General features: G+C 46.8%; 1 protein-coding gene across 1 annotated transcript in view; it reads right to left on the bottom strand.

Annotated features, from left to right (window-relative positions):
* Nucleotides 1–2,237: 2,237 nt before the first annotated feature.
* LOC125351164 (olfactory receptor 10AC1-like) overlaps nt 2,238–22,038 on the bottom strand; it is a 103,658-nt gene continuing 83,857 nt past the window's right edge. The window contains exons 3-4 of the mRNA XM_048345878.1: nt 3,824–3,878; nt 2,238–3,214 (exon numbers count right to left, since the gene is read on the bottom strand). Coding sequence (XP_048201835.1) covers nt 2,238–3,214; nt 3,824–3,878 — 1,032 coding nt within the window. The remainder of the gene's footprint in view (nt 3,215–3,823; nt 3,879–22,038) is intronic.

The following is a 22,038-nucleotide window of genomic DNA, read 5'->3' as shown; positions in this document are numbered from 1 at the left end:
CTATTCTTGAACAAAAAAGCCCAAGGTCAGGGGCTGGGAATATGCCAGAAGTGGTTCTGTGGCGAGAGAGCGAGAGAGAGAGAGCGAGAGAGAGCGAGAGCGAGAGAGAGAGAGAGAGAGAGAGAGAGAGAGAGAGAGAGAGAGAGAGAGAGAGAGAGAAAGAAGAAGTCAAGGACAGTGCTCAGGCCCTGAGTTCATGCCTCAGGACTGGCAAAAAAAAAAAAAAAAAAAGCCCAGGGTCAGCACCCAGGCCCCGAGTTCAAGCCCCAGGACTGGTCAAAAAAGGAAAAACAAACATTAACGAGCTCACAGTCTAATTATAGGTTCTGGTGGTGAAGAACTGAGGCAGATGCTACAATTCATTTTAGGTATCAGTAGTGAGTGTTAGGAAAAAGAGTGACTTTGAAAGGGTGAGAAGAATGAAAGCAGGCAGAGACTTGGACCTCAATAGACCAGATCCACTTTAATGGAATGTTGAAGTGGGGTGCCAAGGGGACCCAAGGAGAGTCAGGAGTCATGAAGCATGCTGGGGGGCCTGGGTGAAGGGACTTAAGTAGGGTCCTGGGTGACAGTGGCTGGAGGGTGCAGTTTTACAACTTTGTGGTTTTGGCCTAAAGTGAATTACGCATGCCTGTTTCCAGGAATCTGTTGTGCAAACCCACTGATCAGGTCCTGGTTCAGCCAGGTATGGCCTGCTCCTGGGAACTCAGATTCCTGTTATGGGAGGTGGGGGTGGGGGTGGGGGGTGGGGAAGGGCTTTAATATTTTGGGGATTTCATATTCCCATTGGACAGGGAGAAGGGAAGGAGTGCTTCACAGAAGAAAAGGTACTTTGGTGGATCCTTGAATCACACAGGGGTTTACAAAGGAGGTGACTAATGAGACATAGAGGTTGGAGCAGAGGCGTGGGAATATGTGTAGGCTTACTGTGTCTTGGAAGTAACTGGAATCAGCTGTAGTTTATTTTACACATTGTGAGGGACCCAAATATCCAATGTGCATCTTGGTCAAGTTTTGCATGTCAATATGCTTCTAGAATTACCACCCAGACCAAGATCTAGCGCACATTTCCAGCACCCGGGCACTCTCTCCTGTGCTGTGCCTACCTGAGTCATTAACCAAGCCAACCACTTTGGGCACAAAAACCACCAAACACCATTGATCTGTTTGTCATTGCCCTTTGTCTATATGGAACACTATGGTATTTACTGCCTGGACATTGCTTCTTAGACTAAATGTGATATCTGTGTTGGCTTTACTCTGTTTTGGTTGGGAGAGGCCAATATCAATAGTTGGTTCTCTTCTATTAGTACACAGAATTACATTCTGTAAACACGTCACTGGCTGTTTATCTAGTCTCTGTCTGTGGACATTTGTATCCAAACAGATGCTAGGCAGGATGGCTCAAGCCTACAATCCTGCCTCTACTTGGGAGGCAGAGACAAAAGAAGCATGGTTTGAGTCCAGTCCAGGCAAATGTTAATGAGACTGTTTCTTGAAAACCAGCTGTGGGGTGGGACACACCCATGTTCCCAGTGGCTCGGCTGGATCTCTGTTCGAGGCCAGCTGGGGCAGAGTTCCTTTCATGACACCTTAATCTGGAAAACAAACTAAGAGCAAAAGGACTGGGGGTTTGGGGCATGGATTAAGCGGTAGAGTGCCTGCCTAGTAAGCATGAGGCCCTGGGTTCAGTGCTTAGTACTACATGAAGGAAGAAGAGAGAAAGGGAAAGAAGAAAGAGAGGGAGAGGGAAGGAGACAGAGGGAGAAGACAGGAGACAGAGGGAGAAGGGGGAGAGAATGAGAAAGAGAATGAAGGAGGGAGGAAGGAAAGGAAGGAAGGACAGGAAGGAAGAAAGGAAAGGAAGGGAGGAAGGAAAGAGAAAGAAAGGAAGAGACGGAGGATGAAGGAAAGAAGGGAGGAAGGTAAGAGAAAGGGAGGAAAGAAAGGGAAAGAAAGGCAAGAAGGGAAGAAGGAAGGAAGGAGGAAAGAAAGAAGGGAGGAAGGAAGGAAGGAAGGAAGGAAGGAAGGAAGGAAGGAAGGAAAAAAGGAAGGAAGGAAGGATGGACTATCCATTTGGAGTGTCCACAGAAGCTGAGTGGAGCTGGAGTCTGATTTTGAGGTCTTTGCATGCCATAGTCAGGTTTACCTCCTGCAGGTTTGGGGAACCTTGGATGGCTCTGCAATGTCCATCTGAAGGGGGCAACTTCATGGTGTCCGTGGCCTGGCAATCCAAGTTAGGTGAGATCCGTGTCGTGGCCCATCCTGTGGCTGACTACCCGTTGCAGGGCGCCCTGCATGTCCCGATTGCGAAGTGTGTAGATGGCCGGGTAGAGCAGTGGTGTGAGGTTGATATAGATGAGCGACACCAATTTGTCCTCCTCCAAGGAACGGCTTCTCAGGGGTCTGGCGTACATGGCCGTGGCGCAGCCATAGTGGAGGACGGCTACTGTGAGGTGGGACGCCACTGTGTTGAAGGCTTTGCGGCGTCCGGCTGTGTCCCCCACTCCCAGGATCACCACCAGCACCCTGGTGTAGGATAGCAGGATGAGGATGAGCGGGAGCACCAGCAGCAGCAGGCAGGCCACCAGAAGCACATGCTCCTGCAGGTCCCTGTTCCCACAGGCCAGCACCAGCACCGCGGGGAGGTCACAGAAGACATGGTTGACAAGACCACCTCGGCAGAAGGGCAGCTGGAATATGGCAGTGGTGAGACCTAAGGCCAAGACAGAGCCACCCATACAGCAGGAGGCCAGGAGGCCCCAGCAGAGCCCTGTGGTCATGAGCTGAGGGTAGTAGAGTGGGTGGCAGATGGCCAGGTAGCGGTCCAAGGCCATAGCTGCCAGCAATAGACACTCAGAGCCTCCCAGAGCTACAAAAAGGCCCATCTGGGCAGCACAGGTGGAGGGGGCCACAGCCTGGCCACCTGGAGGCAGGAGGAAGCCAGCCAGCATTCGCGGGGTGAGGACCAGGGTGTAAGCCACCTCCACCGTGGACAGTGCACCCAGGAAGAAGTACATGGGTGTGTGGAGGGAAGGCTCTGCCAGGGCTAGGCCCAGGATGAGCAGGTTCCCCGCCAGGGTGGCCAAGTAGAGTGGCAGCAGGAGGGCAAAGAGCAGCATGCGAAGGCCCTGTGGCCACCCAGAGAAGCCCAGGATAACAAACTCCTGTGGGGATGTCCAGTTAGACTCAGGCCAGTAGCTGGTGTTGGGGCCTAGAAGAGAGGCAGCACGGTATTACCGCCCTCCCTCCGGGGCCCCAGAACATGACATCAGCCATCTGAGGTTCTTGCTCTGGCGTCCTGCACTCCTATCCATAACCCCCCCCCCCCCGCCCAGGGTCTTGGAGTCCCAACATCCTCTAGGAATTGACATGCCTCCACCATCCACTCTTCCTGCTGGGCCCGTGTGCACCCCGGAACCCCATGTCTCCTTCAGACCTGGCTTCTTCAGTTTCCCTGGGTTTTCTTCTTGATTTGAACTGAGGGCCTCACTCTGCCACCTGAATTATGCCCTCAGCCCAATTTATTATAGGCATTATTATCATTATTAGATAGAATCATGTTTGGTTTTTTTGTTTGTTTGTTTGTTTTTAGCTTGGAAAGTGATCCTCCAATTTACACATCCTGTGTAGCTGGGATAGCGGGCACATGCTACTTTGCAGAGTTTTTAATTGGTTGGGATGAGGTCTCAACAACTTTCTGCCTGAGCTAGCATTGAAACACAGGCCTCATAATTTCTACCTCCTGAGTAGCTAGGGTTACAAGTATGAGCCTTACTACCTGGCCTGCCTCTAGCCTTTTTCAATCCCCCATGGTCCATACCTAAGGAGCCAAGCATCCTCTTTTCAACTCGTAGCTCTGAGGACCAGGAGCCTTCCTAGGGCAGGAAGACAGCTGGAGGGGTTTAGGTTCCTCCTGGACAACTGCCACATAGAGTCAGCAGGTTCAGAGAGACGGAGCTGGGCCTTCCTGTAGATAACACCATGAAGATGAAGTGTCTCATATAGAATAGAACTAGACTCTTCCATTCACAAAGGTCTGTCTGACTCCCTCTGCCCCTGCCACCCCTGCAGGGAGACACAGCTTTTCAGCTCTGTACAAACAGACCAACCCCCTCCTCACCTTCCCTAGACTGCTTTGTTCTCTCTCTCTCTCTCTCTCTCTCTCTCTCTCTCTCTCTCTCTCTCTCTGTGTGTCAGTACTGGGGTTTGAACTCAGGGTCAAAGTGCTCTCCCATTGTTTTCTTTTCTTTTTTTCTTCTTCTTTTTCTCAAGGCTGATGCTCTACCACTGGAGCCAAAGCTCCACTCTGGCTTTTTGCTGGTTAATTGGACCTAAGAGTCTCTTGGACTTGTCTGTCTGGCTTCAAATTGAGATCCTCAGATCTCAGCCTCTTGAGTAGCTAGGTTTGTAGGCATGAACCACCAGGGCTCTGCTTTCTGCTCAGCCTCTTTCCAATCACTTTTCTTTCTTTTTTTTTTTGTGCCAGTCCAGGGGTTTGGACCCAGAGCCTGAGCACTGTCCCTGGCTTCTTTTTGCTCAAGGCTAGCACTCTGCCACTTGAGCCACAGTGCCACTTCTGGCCATTTTCTATATATGTGGTGCTGAGGAATCGAACCCAGGGCTTCACATATATGAGGCACGTGCTCTTGCCACTAGGCCATATGCCCAGCCCCCAATCACTTTTTCATAAAAAGAAGAAGAGGAGGAGGAGGAGGAGGAGGAGGAGGAGGAGGAGGAGGAGGAGGAGGAGGAGGAGGAGGAGGAGGAAGAAGAAGAAGAAGAAGAAGAAGAAGAAGAAGAAGAAGAAGAAGAAGAAGAAGAAGAAGAAGAAGAAGAAGAAGAAAAGACAAAAGAAATAACCAAATGTTGGGGTTGGAGGAATGGCTCAGGTCATACAGCACCAACCAATGAGCAAAAAGCAAGTGTCAGGTACTAAATTCAAATGCCCATATTGGAAAAAAAAAGAGGGAAGGGGTTTCACTCTAGCACAGGCTGGCCTTGAACTTACAATCCTCTAGCTTCAGCTTTCCAAGGTATGGGGTTACAGGCACTTATAACCATGCTTGACTTTCCTATTTACCTTTGCAAACCATCAACTACAGTGGCCTTTTCCTCAAGAACAGATCCCAGTTTTTCACTTAATTATTTCCTGTTGGCTATCAGGACTAATCCACACTGTGGAATTGGGGTCCTTCAAAGTTTGCTTTCATTCCATTCTCTTCTTTTGTATTGCAAACAGAACTAACTTATCTACAGTGTATTTCCAAAAGAATAAAATCAGGGCTTGATGTGGTGACACATTGCCTGTATTCCCAGTTAGTTAGGAGGAAGAAGTAGTACAATCATAAAATCAAGTTAGCACAAGACCCTATCTGAAAAACAAACTAAAAGCAAAAAGGACTGGGAGTATGGCTCAAGTGGTAGAGTGCCTGCCTACTGAATTCAAACTCCAGTCCTGCCAAAAAAGAAATGAAATCATTATGGTCAAGAGACATATTATGTCAATTACAGCACTGTTTATAAGAGCCAAGGGAATGGAAGCAACCATAAGTGTCCATTAACTGATGAGTAGATAAAGACAATGTGCCATGTGTACACAATGGAACATTATATAGCCATAAAGACAATGAACTCCAGTCATTCATGACAACATAGGTAGAACCATGTTCCATGTAAGTGAAGAAACAAAGCTCAGAAAGACAAGTATCTTTGGCCTCCTCTATGCACAATGACCCCATTGGGAGGGAGGGCCTTTCCATGTGCACCTTATTTTTGCACATACTGTTCCCATTTCTTAGAATTCTCTTCAGTCCCCATATTATCTACCTGGAAACATTCTCCAATGTGGTGCTCAGATCACCACTTCCCGAGCAAAGAGTCCTGTCCCCCAGGCAGATGTGGTGTCACCCTCCGATTCCACAGTTTCACTTACAGCAAGGCCACAAAACTCAGTCTCCTGGAATCAAAGATTTGAGTTGTATTTGTCTTCATTGTTTGCAAACCACTCAGGACCTTGAGCTTCCCAGGTAGGCACTCTACTGCTGAACCACGCATCCAGCTTCACATATACGAGGCAAGCACGCTACCACTAGGCCATATTCCCAGCCCACCTCCAGCCCTTTTAAAAGTTGCCTTTTTCATTTCTTTTTGGATAGGGTCTTATGCTTTTGTCCTTAGACAAGCCTTCGATCCTCTGCCTCTTGGTACCTAGGAACATAGGCATGTACCACTACACTATTCTCCCCACAACATTTCTTAAGTTTATCTGGAATACCTGAAATAGGTTTCCAAGGAGGAAAGTTCACTCCTCCCTCTCCCCCCTTTTTTGGGCAGGACTGGGATTGAACTCAGGGCATTGCACTTTCTAGGCATGTACTTTACCACTTGAATCATTTCTCCAGCCCTTTTTTACATTGGTTGTTTTCAAAGTCTCTTTTTATACACCAGCCAGCCCGTGCTTTCATCCTTCTATTGGCCCAAGGACAAAAACATAGGCTCCTATCCAAAAAAATAATTAATCCCAAAAAGGGCTAGGGGCGTGGTTCAGCACTACAGTGCCTGCCCAGGAAGTTCAAGGTCCTGGGCTTGATCCCCAGTATTGCAGGAAGGAAAGGAGGAAGGAGGAGAGGAGGAAGGAAGGAAGGAAGGGGAAGGAGGAAGGGAAGATGGGAAAGAAAGGAGGGGAGGAGAAAGGAAGGGAGGAAGGGGAAGGAGGGAGGGAAGATGGGAAAGAAAGGAAGGAGAGGAGGAAGAGGAATGGGAGGGAGGGAGGGAGCCAGCCTCACCTGGCTAGGTTGGATCATTGCCTCCTTCAAGGTATTTCACCTGCCATCCAGCCTATGAGACCCTCGGAGCAGGCTGAGGAGAAATCCCCTCCCCCCCCACCGGGGCCATTTCCTCATGTTTAGCTATGGTTTCTCTCCTCTTAGAAAGCTTGCAGCACACGAAGGTCCTTGTATAGAACTTGAATGTCAGCCCCTGCACTGAGAGCCTTGAGCATCCACTAGGAGAGGAGAGCTGCATCCATCTGCTCCTTCCCTTGAGGAAGGACAGCACACTAAATAGGCTGTGTGTCTTCCAGTTCTGCTCTTTTGTGGCATGATCAAAAGTGGAGCTTGTCAACCAGGCACTGGTGGATCATGTCTGATGATCATGATTCGAGGGCAATCATGGCAGTTTGACTGTAAGACTCTATTTCCAATTAACCAGCACAATGCCAGACTGGAGGCATGGCTCAAGTGGTAGAACATCAGCTGTGAGAGAAAATGCCTAGTGATAGTGTGAAGCTTGGAACTCAAATCACAGCACCAGTACAACACCACACATACACACACACACACACACACTCACACACACAAGTTGAGTTTGTGGTTATTGCTTTTATACCCAAATGAAGCTAACCACTGTTTCTTAAATAAAAGATAGCCAGGTGCACATGGTTCATGCCTGTAATCCTAGCTACTCAGGGGATGAAATCTGAAGATCAAGGTTCACAGCCAGCACAGGCAGGAGTTTGTGAGTTTCTTATATCTAATTAACTGCCAAAAGCCAGAAGTGGAACTGTGGCTCAAGTAGTGGAGCACAGCCTACCACTGGAGCAAAAAAGCCAAGGCCCTGAGTTCAAATCCCAGTGCTGGCCATACAGAAAAATTTAAAAGACATTTGAGGGGTATTGAAGATGTACTCAGGGTAGAGTGCTGGCTTTGCTACCTAACACTGAAAAAATGAAACCAAAACAAAATAAATTCAAAGGGGGCTGGGAATATGGCCTAGTGGCAAGAGTGCTTGCCTCCTATCCATGAAGCCCTGGGTTCGATTCCCCAGCACCACATATGTAGAAAACGGCCAGAAGTGGCGCTGTGGCTCAAGTGGCAGAGTGCTAGCCTTGAGGAAAAAGAAGCCAGGGACAGTGCTCAGGCCCTGAGTCCAAGGCCCAGGACTGGCAAAAAAATAAATAAAAATTCAAAGGGTCTTTTGATGTTTCAACAACCCATAAAGGAATGTGAGGTACTAGTTGAATACAGAACAGGAAGTTGGCAAGGCAGCCCTAAACCCAGAAATAACATGGCTGAGGCTATTAAATGGACTTTAGAAGGGATTGGACCCCAGTGTCATCACCAGCAGGTTCTTGGTGGCTCGGTGCCTGTGTATGTGTGTGCATGTTGTGTGCTATGTCCCAGGACGCAGTCTGAGGCAGCCATAGGTAGCAGAGGAATCTGGGGCTGGGTCAGGGACTGAGCTTTAGTCCTGTGGCGAGTGACATGGCTCAGGTCACCTATTTTTTCCTTGGGTCTCAAATGTCTCATCTGTTCTCTTTGATCGAGGATCCAAGCTCTATGGTCCCTAAAAGCACCCCTAAATCTAGTGTTCCTGTGTGCTGGTAGCAGGAACCCACCTTTTGTTCTTGGATGCTGGCTGACACAAGTAGAACAAATAGGAGCACTGAGTCCACACACATCTAAGGAGAAGTCCCTGCACTTCACTAATGGCTGTCAGTCCTTCAATCCCAGGCAGTAGACCCGTGTCAGAAGGCAATCTGCAGTTAGGAAATACTGAGGAATAAGCAAATACCAAGATGAGAAGAACTCCGCGTGCGCGCATGTGTGTGTAAATAAACAAGGTATCCAAATGCATGCATGAAAATAGAATGAGGCTGAGTACCCACCCCGTGGCTCATGATTATAATCCTAACTTAGGAGGCTGAGATCTGAGGATCGTGGCTCCAAGTCAGCCCAGGCTGGAAAGTCCATGAGACTCTTATCTCTTATTAACCAGCACAAAGAAGCCAGAAAAAAAAAGCTGTGGTTCAACTGGTACAGCACCAGGCTTGAACAAAAGAAAAATGCTGAGGGTTAGTGCCTGGGTTCAAGCCCCAACATCAGAAAACAAAACAAAACAAAAATAAATGTGAATTTCATCTTCTTCTAGTGTATAATCTTTTCTAATTCATTTTCAAATATATGATTATCTGGGTGCCAGTGGTTCATACCCATAATTTTAGCTACTCAGGAGGCTGAAATCTGAGGATTACTGTTCAAAGCCAGCCCAAGCAGACAAATCTGAGAAACTCTTACTTCCAAGTAACCAGCAAAACGCTGGAAGTGAAGCTGTGGCTCAGGTGATACCAGCTGTGAGTGAAAAAACCAAGTGAGGGTCAAGGCCCTGAGTTCAAGCCCCTAGTACTGGCGCACACACACACACACACACACACACACACACACACACACGGTGATATAAATATAAATATATGGCATATATTATTGTTTAACCACAAAAAGGATACAGTAGGAGAAAATATTAGTGAAACATTAAAAAATCTCCAAAATATCACAATGCATTTAGTCCTTTTTCTTTGCTTCCTGTTTACTATATGCTAAATCATTTCCATGAAATCTCTGGATGCCCACTGAGAGGTGAAGTCTACAGTGAGAGACAGAGAGAAGAGGAAGCCATGGTGTGTGTGTGGTGGGGCAGAGCTTTGCAATACACCAGAAGCCCCTCACCTGCTGCTCTCTTGTGCCAAGATGGATCCTTTAAGGCTTCCTAGTCTTCCATCCCCACCCTAGCCCCTAGCTCCTTTTCCAGGCTCTCCTGGCTGCTGATGTTGTCTCTAACCTCACTCCTCACCATTGCCACTGTCCCCACATTCCCTACAAACAGATGACAGAATGGAAACAGCTTCAACTGTTGCCTTGCTATTACTCCAGTACTATTATTCTTGTTTGCCCAGCTTTTGTCCAACGTGCAAATGGTATTCCCAACAAACTACAGGAATATTATTTAATACATACTAGACACAGAGGCTCATGCCTGTAATCCCAGAGACTTGGGAGGCAGAGATTGGGAAGATCACAGTTTGAGGCCAGCCCAGGAAAATGTCAGCAAGACTCTATCTCAAGAAACAAGCTGAGTGTCATCTGAGCTGCACAGGAGGCATAGGTGGTCTGAGACTGGCTATGGGGGAAAAATGTGAGAGCCCATTTGACAAATAACTAAAGTAGAAAAGGGCTGGTGGTGCAGCTCAAGTGGCAGACTATTTACCTAGCAAGCACAAGACCCTGAATTCAAACCCCAATCCTTATATCTATCCTTACTCTCCCGCCACACACAAACTGTGTAGTAGGCATTATCATTAATTTATAGAAGAGGAGCTGAGACCCAAAGAGAGATAAAGGAGATTACACTGTGACCTGTCCACACATATAGGAGAGGTAAGGGACCCTGCTTCTCTTTGGACTTATCTGTCTCCATCTCAGGAGGGGAAAAGCACAAGGGAACAAAGATGCGAGAAGCAGATGCCACAGCACACATAGAGATGAAGAGGTGAAGACCCCGAGAAAGGAAGCAGCAGAGTCTGCTTGGGCAGGTGCGTGTTGGCTGACAGGCAACTGCAGACAGGTAAGGGCTGGAGGCCTGCTGTACTTGACTAAGCACTTTTAGCTTCTGGTGATAGAGGTGGGATGAGGATGGGAGAGAAGCAAAGAGAGAGAGAGAGAGAGAGAGAGAAAGAAGGAAGAGAAGGAGGAGGAGGAGGAGGAGGAGGAGGAGGAGGAGGAGGAGGAAGAAGAAGAAGAAGAAGAAGAAGAAGAAGAAGAAGAAGAAAGAAGAAGAAGAAGAAGAAGAAGGAGAAGGAGAAGGAGAAGGAGAAGGAGAAGGAGAAGGAGAAGGAGAAGGAGAAGGAGAAGGAGAAGGAGAAGGAGAAGGAGAAGAAGAAGAAGAAGAAATAATAATCTTCCACCCCGGCTTCTGAAGCTCAGATGCCTGTCTTACAGAATGGGTTTCATTCGCTAAATTTTGCCAGCAACTTTGGATTTTGACCCATAGCACTTACTACCCACAAAGAGCCATGCCTTCTTTTGCTCCTTGAGGGAAAAGACCGGAATATGGAATATTATTTTGGTGGTTGTGGGGCTTGAACTCAGATCCTTGACTTGCTAGGTAGGTCCTCTATGACTTGAGCCCAATCCCTAGGCCTTTTTACTGTTATCTTTCTGATAGTCTTGCTTTTTTCCCAGGATGGCTGGACTGTCGTCTTCCTATTTATGCTTCCAGTGTAGCTGGGTTGAAAGGCACGTGTTACTACACTCAACTTTTTATTGGTTGAAATGGGTCCTTATGAATGTTTTTCTCCTGGGCTGACCTTGAACCCCTGTCCTCCCAACTACGATCTTCCTCCTTAGTAGCTAGGATTACAGACATAAACCACTGCACCATTTGGAGTATAGAATATATCCAAATTCTAGACTATCATATCCTGAATACTACCCCTCTTTTTTTTTTTTTTTTTGGCCAGTCCTGGGCCTTGGACTCAGGGCCTGAGCACCATCCCTGGCTTCTTCCTGCTCAAGGCTAGCACTCTGCCACCTGAGCCACAGCGCCCCTTCTGGCCGTTTTCCATATATGTGGTGCTGGGGAATCGAACCGAGAGCTTCATGTGTAGGAGGCAAGCACTCTTGCCACTAGGCCATATTCCCAGCCCCTCTTTTTGAACTACTAATTATTGCCCCGCCCGGCCCACTGTCCACCATCTATTCTAGAGGGAAAACAAGTTCTAATAAATGAATCCTGGTGTAGGAAGAGATCAAGTCCATATTCAGGAGGTCCTTTGGATCCCAGTTAGAAGTTCAAGTCCCAATTGTCCACCACAACTTGAACCCACCAAAGTTCTGTGATCTCCCCCTGGCTATAGTGTACCTCAAGCAATACAGCAGCCACCCATTTTTTTTTCTTGGATCCTTCCACATGCATCTCCAATACCAAAATATCCAACTTTGCCCACCTGGAACTTTACTTGTCCTTCAAGGTCCCGAGTAAACACAATCCCTTCCTGAACAAATATAATAAAATCACAGAATCAATTGCAGAAGGGTTTTGTAGAAAATGAGTCCAAATTGACTGTGCTATGTCTATACTCTTGTTTCCCCTGATGTTTCCAGACTCCCTTCCCAATAAGGATGTGATTCTTCCGTTCAGTAAGGAAAGAGATAGCTAATAGGTTTCCCAGGGCCCACTTAAGGGTCTGGCTGGATTCAAAACCCCAGGGTCTTGTTAGTAAGCTCTAGCCTTCATTGTGTCATCTTGCTTGTCTCAGAAGGTTGGGGCTGTGGAGAGACAAGGAGTGGAGAGCAAGGGGAAATCATAGCTGTGCTATCCTGGGGGAGTTGGAAATTTCTGGAGGACAGGACAAGGAGAGCACACCATTTTCCTGTAGTGAGATCAAAACTGTAGTAAGAGCCAGGAACCCAGGGGATGACCTATTCAAAGCACTTTGATAGCATCCGCTTGGGGGAAGGATAGAAGAGTTGCTACTTTATCCACCATTTTTCCAAAATTTGAACCAAGGAGTGGCCAGGATACTGATAATGTCAAACTTGGGGTCATATCATTGAGATGACAAACTAAGAGGTCTTACACCTTTGAACCCTCACAGAAAGCAATGATCTAGAAGCAATCAATGAACTAAAATAGCTCTGGTAGAGCTCTGGAGTCTAAATAAAACATTATGATGCCCCCCCCCCCCCATACAACCTGGAATCTGAGAATCGCTTCATCAAATTGCATAGGAAGAATATATTTAAATTGTTCCAATGTCATCTGGTTTCCAAGGCCTGCAGAGCTTGGGGATGAGAGGCTCTCCTTGGCTACAAATTCCTTTGCAGGACAAAAGGGAGAAGGAAGATCTCAACCAGCCCTTACTGCAGCCCCAAATACCCACTGCCTTCATGGCCAAGGTCTCCATGGACCTCACTGTCTTGGACTCCAGCTTCTGAAGTCTCTGACTCCACACCCACCATATCTTCTAGGAGCTGAAGCCACCATATATTCCCCCTCCTATCCTTGGGTCCTGGGCCATAATGACTTCCACACACCCAGTCAGCACTGCCATGTCCACCTGCAGGTCAAAGTCTACATCCAGAAGTCAGTCAATAAAATCTGTAAATCCTATTTCTTCAAATGCATAGACCTAGTCTAAGACCATTAGTGTTGGGGTCAGCTGTGCCTTTAAGGGGCCACAGCTGACCTTGGCCTGCCCCTCCCCTTCCTGCCTTTAACAGGAAGAGAAGCCCTGCTCCTGGGGCGAGCACGTGTATAATGGAGGGGTACCCCAAGGGCCCATCCTTGGGTGGCTGGGCCTCTGCCCCCAAAGGAGGTTCCCTGACATCACTTGATGGACAGCCCTCTGTGACCAATCTGAAATCCCTCTCTTGTGCCCGCCCTCGAGGGTATATCTGGGTTGGCTCCTCATTTGAATAAACAGAAGCCCTAGAGGTTTTCTCCGAGACCCCACGCGCCTGTGTCTTCCTTGGGCTGGCAGGCAAGGGGTTCTCGCACCCACACGCGAACCAAGGCATCTGGGACCCCGCTCCCGCGTCAGAACCCTACTGTCCGGGGGGGACGTGAGAGAGTAGGTATGGATCCCCCGCAGAATAGATAGATAAGCCCAGGACCCCTCCCCACGTGTTGGGGAGGGATAGAGCTAAGCCCGGCAATTTACAGCCCAACACATTAGAAACTCGGAAATCGTGCCACCACTTAAGGAAAACAATAAATTTCCACTTATTGGCCCCAAAGAAAAGGAGATCCATGACTTATCTGAAAAGTAATTCTAAGTAATATACACTTTTTGTTTTGTTTCATTTTGTTTTGTTTTGTGTGCTAGTATGGGGGCTTGAACATGGCCTAATGTTCTGGCTTGGATTTTTCACTCAAGGCTGGCATTACGTCTGGGATTTTTTGCTGGTTAATTGGAGAGAAGAGTCTCACAGACATTCCTGCCCCACTGGTTTTGAGCTGCATGCCTCATATTTCAGCCATCTTAGTACCTGGGATTACAGACCAAAAATTCTTTTTGCACTGTCACCCTGAGAAGCTGGGGACCTTGGTTTGAGGCCAACATGGGCAGAAAATTTTGAAAGACTCCGTCTCAATAAGCAAGAGCAACGGTGCATGCCTGTTAGCCCAGCCTATAGAGGCTGCATGATGGCTGGATATAGTGGCATATGCCTGGCATCCTCAGCAACACAGGAAGCACAAGTAGGAGAATTGAAGGCATAAAGGAAGACCTTACCTTGAAAATAACCAAGACAAAAAAAGGACTGGTGGTATGGTTCAAGTGGTAGAGCACCTGCCTGGCAAGTGTGAGGCCCAAGGTTTGAACCCCAATACAAGAAGAAAGATGGGGAGGAAGAGGAAGAAAGTGAGAGGGAATAGAAAAACAATGAAAAAAATAAAAACTACAGTTTAGATTTTTGACAAGATATGACAATGACAAACCCCTAACTCAATGAACTAGGAAAAATGAGAGAAGGCTCAAACAAATAAAGTCAGAAGCAAAAGGAGGAAACAAGAGGTTTTTTTTATTACTGTTTTTTTTTTTCCTTTTGTCTTGTTTGTTTGTTTATCTGTCTTTGGAGAAACATTTGTTTGTTTTTGTTTTGGTTGCCAGTCCTGGGTCTTGAACTCAGGGCCTGAGCACTGTCCCTGGCTTATTTTTGCTCAAGGGTAGCACTCTGCCACTTGAGCCACAGCGCCACTTCTGGCTTTTTCTATGTATATGTGGTGCTGAGGAATCGAACCTAGGGCTTCATGCATACGAGACGAACACTTTACCGCTAGGCCATATTCCCAGTCCTGTTTATCTGTCTTTGGAAATGGAGGGACAAATAGAATAATGAGGTCGCCATAGTACTCATTAGACACTATGCTGAAAATAAACCACACAACTTGTGAGTGGGGACAGGAGGGAAATACTGGAAGAGCATGAGGGAAGGGGTGACATTGTCCAAAAAGAAATGTACTCATTACCTTACTTATGTAACTGTAACCCTCTGCACATTACCTTTATAATAATAATTTTTAAGGAAAAAAGAGGGGACATTACAACAGATACCTTAAAAGAGGATCATAAAGGACTATTATAAACATCTTTATTAGCATATATTATAGTTATACAAGTTCCTCCTCCTCCTCCTCCTCCTCCTCCTCCTCCTCCTCCTCCTCCTCCTCTTCCTCCTCTTCCTCCTCCTTCTCCTCCTCCTCTTCCTACTCTTTCTTGTTCTTGTTCTATTTTTCTAGTCCTGGTCTTTGAACTTAGGTCCTGGGCACTGTCCCTGAACTATTCTGCTCAAGGCTAGTGCTCTACCACTTGAGTCAACAGCTCGACATCCAGCATTTTGGGTAGTTAATTGGAGATAAGGGTCTCGCAGACTTTCCTGCCAGGGCTGGCTTTGAACTGTGATCCTCAGATCTCAGTTTCCTGAGTTGATAGGACTATAAGCATGAGCCACTGGCACCAGGCCCCTCATTCTTCATAAAACAATGTCAGCAGGTTTTATTATTCTGTTTTTATACTTGTAACTATATCAACAATTTTATGCTCTTTCATCCTCTTTGTTAATCCTCCTTCTCCTGCTCATACCCACCTCATTTGAGCTTGAGCCTACTTTATGTTCCTGTCATTTGTTTTGTTTTGTTTTTCTTTTATTTTGTACTAATGGCACCAAGAGACTTCACCATGTTATTTCAGATGTATATTGTGAACAATTTTGTGCTAATAAACTGGATAACCTAGGAGAAATAGATAAATTACTATATATGACCTGCCAAGTCTGGATCTGGAAGAAATAGAAAACCAGAACAGATCAATAAAAATAAGATTAATTCAGTAATTAAAAACCTTCCAACAGAGAGAAGTCCAGAACCAGATGGCTTTGCCAGAAAATTCTACCAAACAACCAAAAAGGAATTACTACTGACCTTTCTTAGTTTCTTCCCACAAGTATAAGAAGGAAGAACACTTCCAAACTCCTTTTTATTAGGCTACCATCATCCTAACACCAAGTCAGACAATGACACCAGAGGGAAGGAAAGCTAGAAGCCATGTTCCTGATGAAAACAGATGCAAAAAGCTCCACAAAATTCTCAGTGGATGCTCACAAATGAACATTCAATGGAAGGATCCTATATCACCACCAAGTGGGATTTATGCCCAGAATGCAAGGATGGTTTGATATTTGCAGCTCAGCCAATGGGAAACACCATGTTAACCAAATCAAAGATCAAAATGACATGATCAAGCTGGGCACCAGTGGCTCATGGCTATAATTCTAGCTACTCAGGAGGCTGAGATCTGAGGATCATAGTTCAAAGCTAGTTCAGGCAGGAAAGTCTGTGAGACTCTTATCTCCAATGAACCAGCAAAAAACTCTAGCTACTTGAGATGCAGAGATTAAAGGGTTTGAGTCTGACTCAGGCATAAATTTATGTGACTCTATCTCAACCAATGGCTGGGTGCAGCAGTACATACCTGTCATCCTACCTACTGAGGTCTGAACTTCTTGCTAGGCAGTCACTTCTGACCTATGGGTTATCTGCTGTATCCTTGGGTTCCTTGCCAGGCTTCCCAGAGGAGGGGGCAGCAGCCTCAGCCTCAACCTTCCAAGAGCTCTGGACTTTTCTCTAGTGCAACCTGACCTGTCTCTTGGTGCCATTAATACAAACTAAAAGAAAAACAAAACAAAATGAATGACAGGAACATAAATTAGGCTCAAGCTCAAATGAGGTGGGTAACAGCAGGAGGTGGAGGAGGTCTCCTTAATATTGTTCCCGACTCTGCAATTCCCTCTCTAATTTGTCTGCTTTGGGTTTGGTCTCTGGCTTTGGCATTGGTGAGAGTGATATCCTTCTTTCCCAAGCTGTGCTTTCCTGGTGCTCATGGATCCTGGGGACAGGTCCTGAGGAGGAAGAACAATCATGGGAACTCCCCATGTGGCTTTGGGGATACCAATTCTCACTCAGCACAGACACATTGATGGATGACTGTCTTCAGGATGGATTGGCTGAGGTAGAGAACTGTCCTCATCAAGCACAGGCCACACTAGCCTGCCTCAGCATTTCCCATGCTTTGTATTTAAACCATCACTCCGTTCCCATCTCTTCCCTCCCAGGTTCTCTCAGCCCAAGAGAACTTGTGCCTAGAACCTGGCAGTAACCTTACGGTCAGAATCAACAAAATAGGACCCCAGGAGCCCAACCCAAACTCTTGAGTTTGAATCTAGGTGAGCCTAGGCCACTGAGAGTGACCAGCCCAGAGGTCCTAATTCCAAGGTCAGACTGGAATCCCCAGTCTACCACTTAGAGCCTGCAGTGGAGAGGCAGGACTTAAGAGGAGCTCAGCTCTGAAGCCCAGTGAGTCACCAGTGACAAAGCCCAGCCACAAGAGTTTGGTCCCTGTCCAGAGCCCAGAGACTACCCTCAAATCTACCAATTATGTATCTTATAGGGCAGCTTGACAGGCTTTCAGGTGACCCCTCTCTTGTGGCCTCCATATGTGCCTTGTTTCCCTTAAATCATGAATTGTTTTTGTTTTTGTTTTTTTCTTTTTTGGTACTGAGGATCGAACCCAGGATGTTGCACTTGCTAGGCAAGCGCTTTGCCACTGAGTTACATCCCAGACAAAGCATGAATTGTTTTACACAGAAGCTTTGCCTCTTCTCCTTATCAGACTGCAAACCCACAAGGCACTTATATGGATCAGTGTCCCAGATCCCTGACAGATCAGTGAAATTCTGGGAGTAACATGTGCTTGTGGTCCAGTTCTTCATGCTGCCACCAGAAGACAGAGCTACCCACATTTTTCCTCTGAGACCGCTGCTGGTGCAAATGCTGCTGAGAGTCTTTTCCCATGGGGGGAGTCCTTTTTCTAGCCAGGAATTGTCCACTCTGCCTGAGGGTGATGCTTGGGTATGTTATTAACTCCCAGGGCTCAGCAGTGGGAGAGGCTTTCTAGCCATCTGTCTTCCTATCCCCACACAAACAATAGCCATGAACACAATTGAATACCTCCTGTTTGTTGCAGGCTCTTTGGGAAGATTACAGAGGGTATGGGGGAGAGGTTAGAGGTTGCATCCTGCAGATTTGGGAACTAGTTGTAGCCTGCAGGGGAGGGAACTTTGGGAAGTGGTTGACACTCCTTCCCTCCCTTTCCTCATTTTGTAGGCCTTTGAGAGGCAGGTACAGGATCTTCACAGTAGGATCTTCACAGTAATGGATTGGGGCCGGGTATGATAGTTCATACCTATAATCCCAGCTACACCAGAGGCAGAGGTAAAAAGATCATGGTCGATGGCCAGCCCTCCAAAAAGCACAAACCTGATCTGCAAAATAACTAAACCAAGAAAGGCTGAAGGTGTGGCTCACGTGGTAGAGCACTTGTCTAGCAATTTAGAGGCTGTGAACTCAGATCCCAGTACAACCTAAATCAAAGCAGAACAGCAGTTTGGAGAAGGTAACTAGGCCCAGGGCCAGGTGGGTTTCCCTATACTGCCAGTCCCAGGTGGAATGAGAAACCACAGTTGTCTTCTGCTAGGGAAAAAAGCAAACAACAAACAGGACTAAGGACAAGCTACCCTGCAAGGCAGGGCTAGGCAGAGATACTCATGGATTTTACCAGACCCACCAGCAGGGGGAGCACAGGTGAGCAGAAGACAAAGGGCAAAAATTCCTTTCTGCAAAGACAAGGTGTCATGAGCTCAAGACATAAAACTTTTCCAGATTCTGATTTATTTCCCAACTCTAGTAAATCCATCTTTAGGCTGGGAATGTGGCTTAGTGGTAGAGTGCTTGCCTAGCATGCATGAAGCCCTGGGTTTGTTTCTCAGTATCACATAAACAGAAAATAAATAAAATAATTTTAAACTGGGTCCCAGTGGCTCACACCTGTAATCCTAGCTACTCAAGAGGTTGAAATCTGATTATAGCAGTTCAAAGCTAGCTCAAGCAGAAAAGTCCATGAGACTCTTATTTCCAATTAACCACTAGAAAACTGGAAGTGGCACTGTGGCTCAAGTGGTAGAGGGCTAGCCTTGAGCTGAAGAGCTCAGGGACAGCACCTAGGCCCAGAGTTAAAGCCCCATGACCACCGCCAACAAAAAAAAAAAAAGGAGAAAGAAATCCATCTTTAGAAATAACATAATTGAGCTGTCTGGATGGTGCGTACTTGTGATTTCCAACTCAAGAAGTAATAGGTTATGGTCTGTGAGGTGCCAGACTTTGAAGTCAGGCCCCACCACGTGAACCCCATTTTAGAATTGAACCCTGAGCCAATCAGATTTGTACCTGTGTTCTAATCTTGCTTGCACAGCTGATTGTTGTAACCTTGTTCTTTGCCTTTATAAGCCCTGTGTATTCACAGCTCGGGGCTTCCTCCTAACCTCCGCTGTGTCGGTGGGTAGGACGAGGCCCAAGTTGGCAGCTCGTTAAAGAAAGCCTTGCCTTGCTTTTGCATTTTGGAGTGTCTGAATCTCGGTGGTCTTCTTGGGGGTGGTCTTGTAACTTGGCACAACATTTGGGGGCTCGTCCGGGATAGCCCCAGAGACCCCGAGATCCCAGACTCCGAAGGTAAGAAAACAGCGCTGTTCATTTGTCTTGTCCTGTAATTTGTCTGTTTGTCTGTTTTGCTTTTGCTTATACTTGTAGGGCGTGAGTCAGTTTGGTTTTTGGGCGGAACTGACCAGGAGGGCCTCCTAAACGAGACTCAACCTGCCCACCTTGTACTCGGGTCCACTCCTTCTGCACCCTTGCAGGAGGTTGTGGGCCAACTCGGGTCCACTCCTTCTGCACCCTTGCAGGAGGTTGTGGGCCAACTCGGGTCCACTCCTTCTTGCAGGAGGTTGTGGGCCAACTCGGGTCCATTCCTTCTGCACCCTTGTAGGAGGTTGTGGGCCAGCTTGGGAGATCTCCAACTCGTAGCTTTTCTTAGGCCTGTGTGTTTTCCTCCTTTTGTATTAATTGTTTGTTTTTTGTAGCCTTTTGGACTGAACATCTGATCAGAGCTATGGATAATTTGTCTTGTCCTTTAATTTGTCTGTCTGTTTTGCTTTTGCTTATACTTGTAGGGCTCGAGTCAGTTTGGTTTTTGGCCGGAACTGACCAGGAGGGTCTCCTAAACGAGACTCAACCCGCCCACCTTGTACTTGGGTCTGCTCCTTCTGCTTATCTGGCAGGAGGTTGTGGGCCAACTCGGGTCCACTCCTTCTTGCAGGAGGTTGTGGCCAACTCGGGTCCATTCCTTCTGCACCCTTGTAGGAGGTTGTGGGCCAGCTTGGGAGATCTCCAACTCGTAGCTTTTCTTAGGCCTGTGTGTTTTCCTCCTTTTGTATTAATTGTTTTGTTTTTGTAGCCTTTTGGGCATTTCGGAGTGTCTGAATCTCAGTGGTCTTCTAGGGGGTGGTCTTGCGACTTGGCACAACAGTCTGAGGCTGGCCTGGGCAAATGCAAGAAACACTATCTAAAAAACAAAACAAAACAAAACAAAAATCCTTCTCCTAAAAACCCTAAAAGCAAAAGAACTGGAGTCATGATTCAGGTGCTAATACACTTGTTTTGCTCTAGACTCTTGAGTTTCTCAATCATTTGAACCTTAAGTACTTTTTTTTTTGTCGTTGGTGGTGGGGCTTGAACTCTAGGCCTAGGGCACTGTTCCTGAGCTCTTCAGCTCAAGTCTGGCACTCTACTACTTGAGCCACAGCACCACTTCCAGTATTAGGGTGATTAATTGGAGATAAGAGTCTCATGAACTTCCCGACTTTCCTGCCTGGGCTGATTTTGAACCATAATCTTCAGATTCCAGCCTCCTGAGTAGCTAGGATTACAAGCATGAGCCACTGGGATCCAGCCCTTAAGTATTTCTTGCAATGGCTGATATAAAGTAGATATTCTGGATATAGGTCTCTGAAGACTGGTGCTCATGGGAATTACTATTTTATTCTTTATCTGGATTTCTAGAGAACTGCAGACTTCAGGCCCACTTGTTCATTTGTTTGTTTTCAACACAGGCAGTTTCAGAACCCTCCAGTGATGACTGCTCCTCTGTGTGTTTGCAGAAATGCCTGGAGAACACCACCCCTGGAGCATAGAAGTTGGCATTATCTATGACTATGACAGCCAGAGGTGTGCCACAGCTGGCCCATACTTCCTCCCGAGAGCCAGTTCTTAATTTGAAGGATCAACTTCAAATTGGCCACAGTGGGATTATTGACATTGTGGAAATTGGTAGGCGCCATGAATCAGGGATTTTTGTTTCATTAGGAAGTCTATTATTGGTGTTTATCATTCTACTATGGTCTTAACAATTCCCAGGTTCTACGAGCCCCAGGTTCCACCTGTACAGAAAAAGTGGTTCCCTATTCACTTTCTTAACGGTGTCTTGTTAAGAAGTAGTCATGAGGGCTGGGAGTATGGCCTAGTGGCAACAGTGCTTGACTCCTACACATGAAGCTCTCGGTTCGATTCCCCAGCACCACATATATGGAAAACGGCCAGAAGGGGCGCTGTGGCTCAGGTGGCAGAGTGCTAGCCTTGAGCGGGAAGAAGCCAGGGATGGTGCTCAGGCCCTGAGTCCAAGGCCCAGGACTGGCCAAAAAAAAAAAAAAAAAAAAGTAGTCCTGAAAAGTTAGCCCAACACCAGTGGCTCACATCTGTAATCCTAGCTACTGCAGAGGCTGAAATCTGAGGATCCTGGCTCAAAACTAGTTTGGGCTGGAAAGTCCTTGAGACCTTTTTTCCCCCCAGTCCTGGGGCCTCTTCTGTGCTCAAGGCTAGCACTCTACCACTTGAATCACAGTGCCATTTCTGGCTTTTCCTAAGTAGTTTATTGGAGATAATAGTTTCATGGACTTTTCTGCCCAAGCTGACTTCGAACTGCAATCCTTAGATCTCAGTCTCCTGAGTAGCTAGGTTTACAGGCGTCCACCCAGTTTCCTTAAGACTTTTACCTCCAATTAACAAGCAAAAAGCCAGAGTGAAGCTGTGACTCAAGTGGTAGATCACCAGCCTTGACTGATGGGCAAAGCCCTGAGTTCAAGGCCAAGTACTGGCTCGTATAGGCAAATACATGCTAGCATGTCTAAAGTAGCTAGTCTATTTTTTAACCTTATTAATACTTTTTAGATTACTTAAAAAGACAGCTTACTCTATGGTCACAAAGTCTCCTGATTTTTATTCTTCCATTGAGCTTTACTCTACATTTTACACTGG

This window comes from Perognathus longimembris, chromosome 1 (genome assembly GCF_023159225.1).
Source record: "Perognathus longimembris pacificus isolate PPM17 chromosome 1, ASM2315922v1, whole genome shotgun sequence".
Classification (NCBI taxonomy): domain Eukaryota; kingdom Metazoa; phylum Chordata; class Mammalia; order Rodentia; family Heteromyidae; genus Perognathus; species Perognathus longimembris.
Note: the sequence above shows the minus strand (reverse complement) of the source record. Positions and strands in the feature narration are given on the sequence as shown.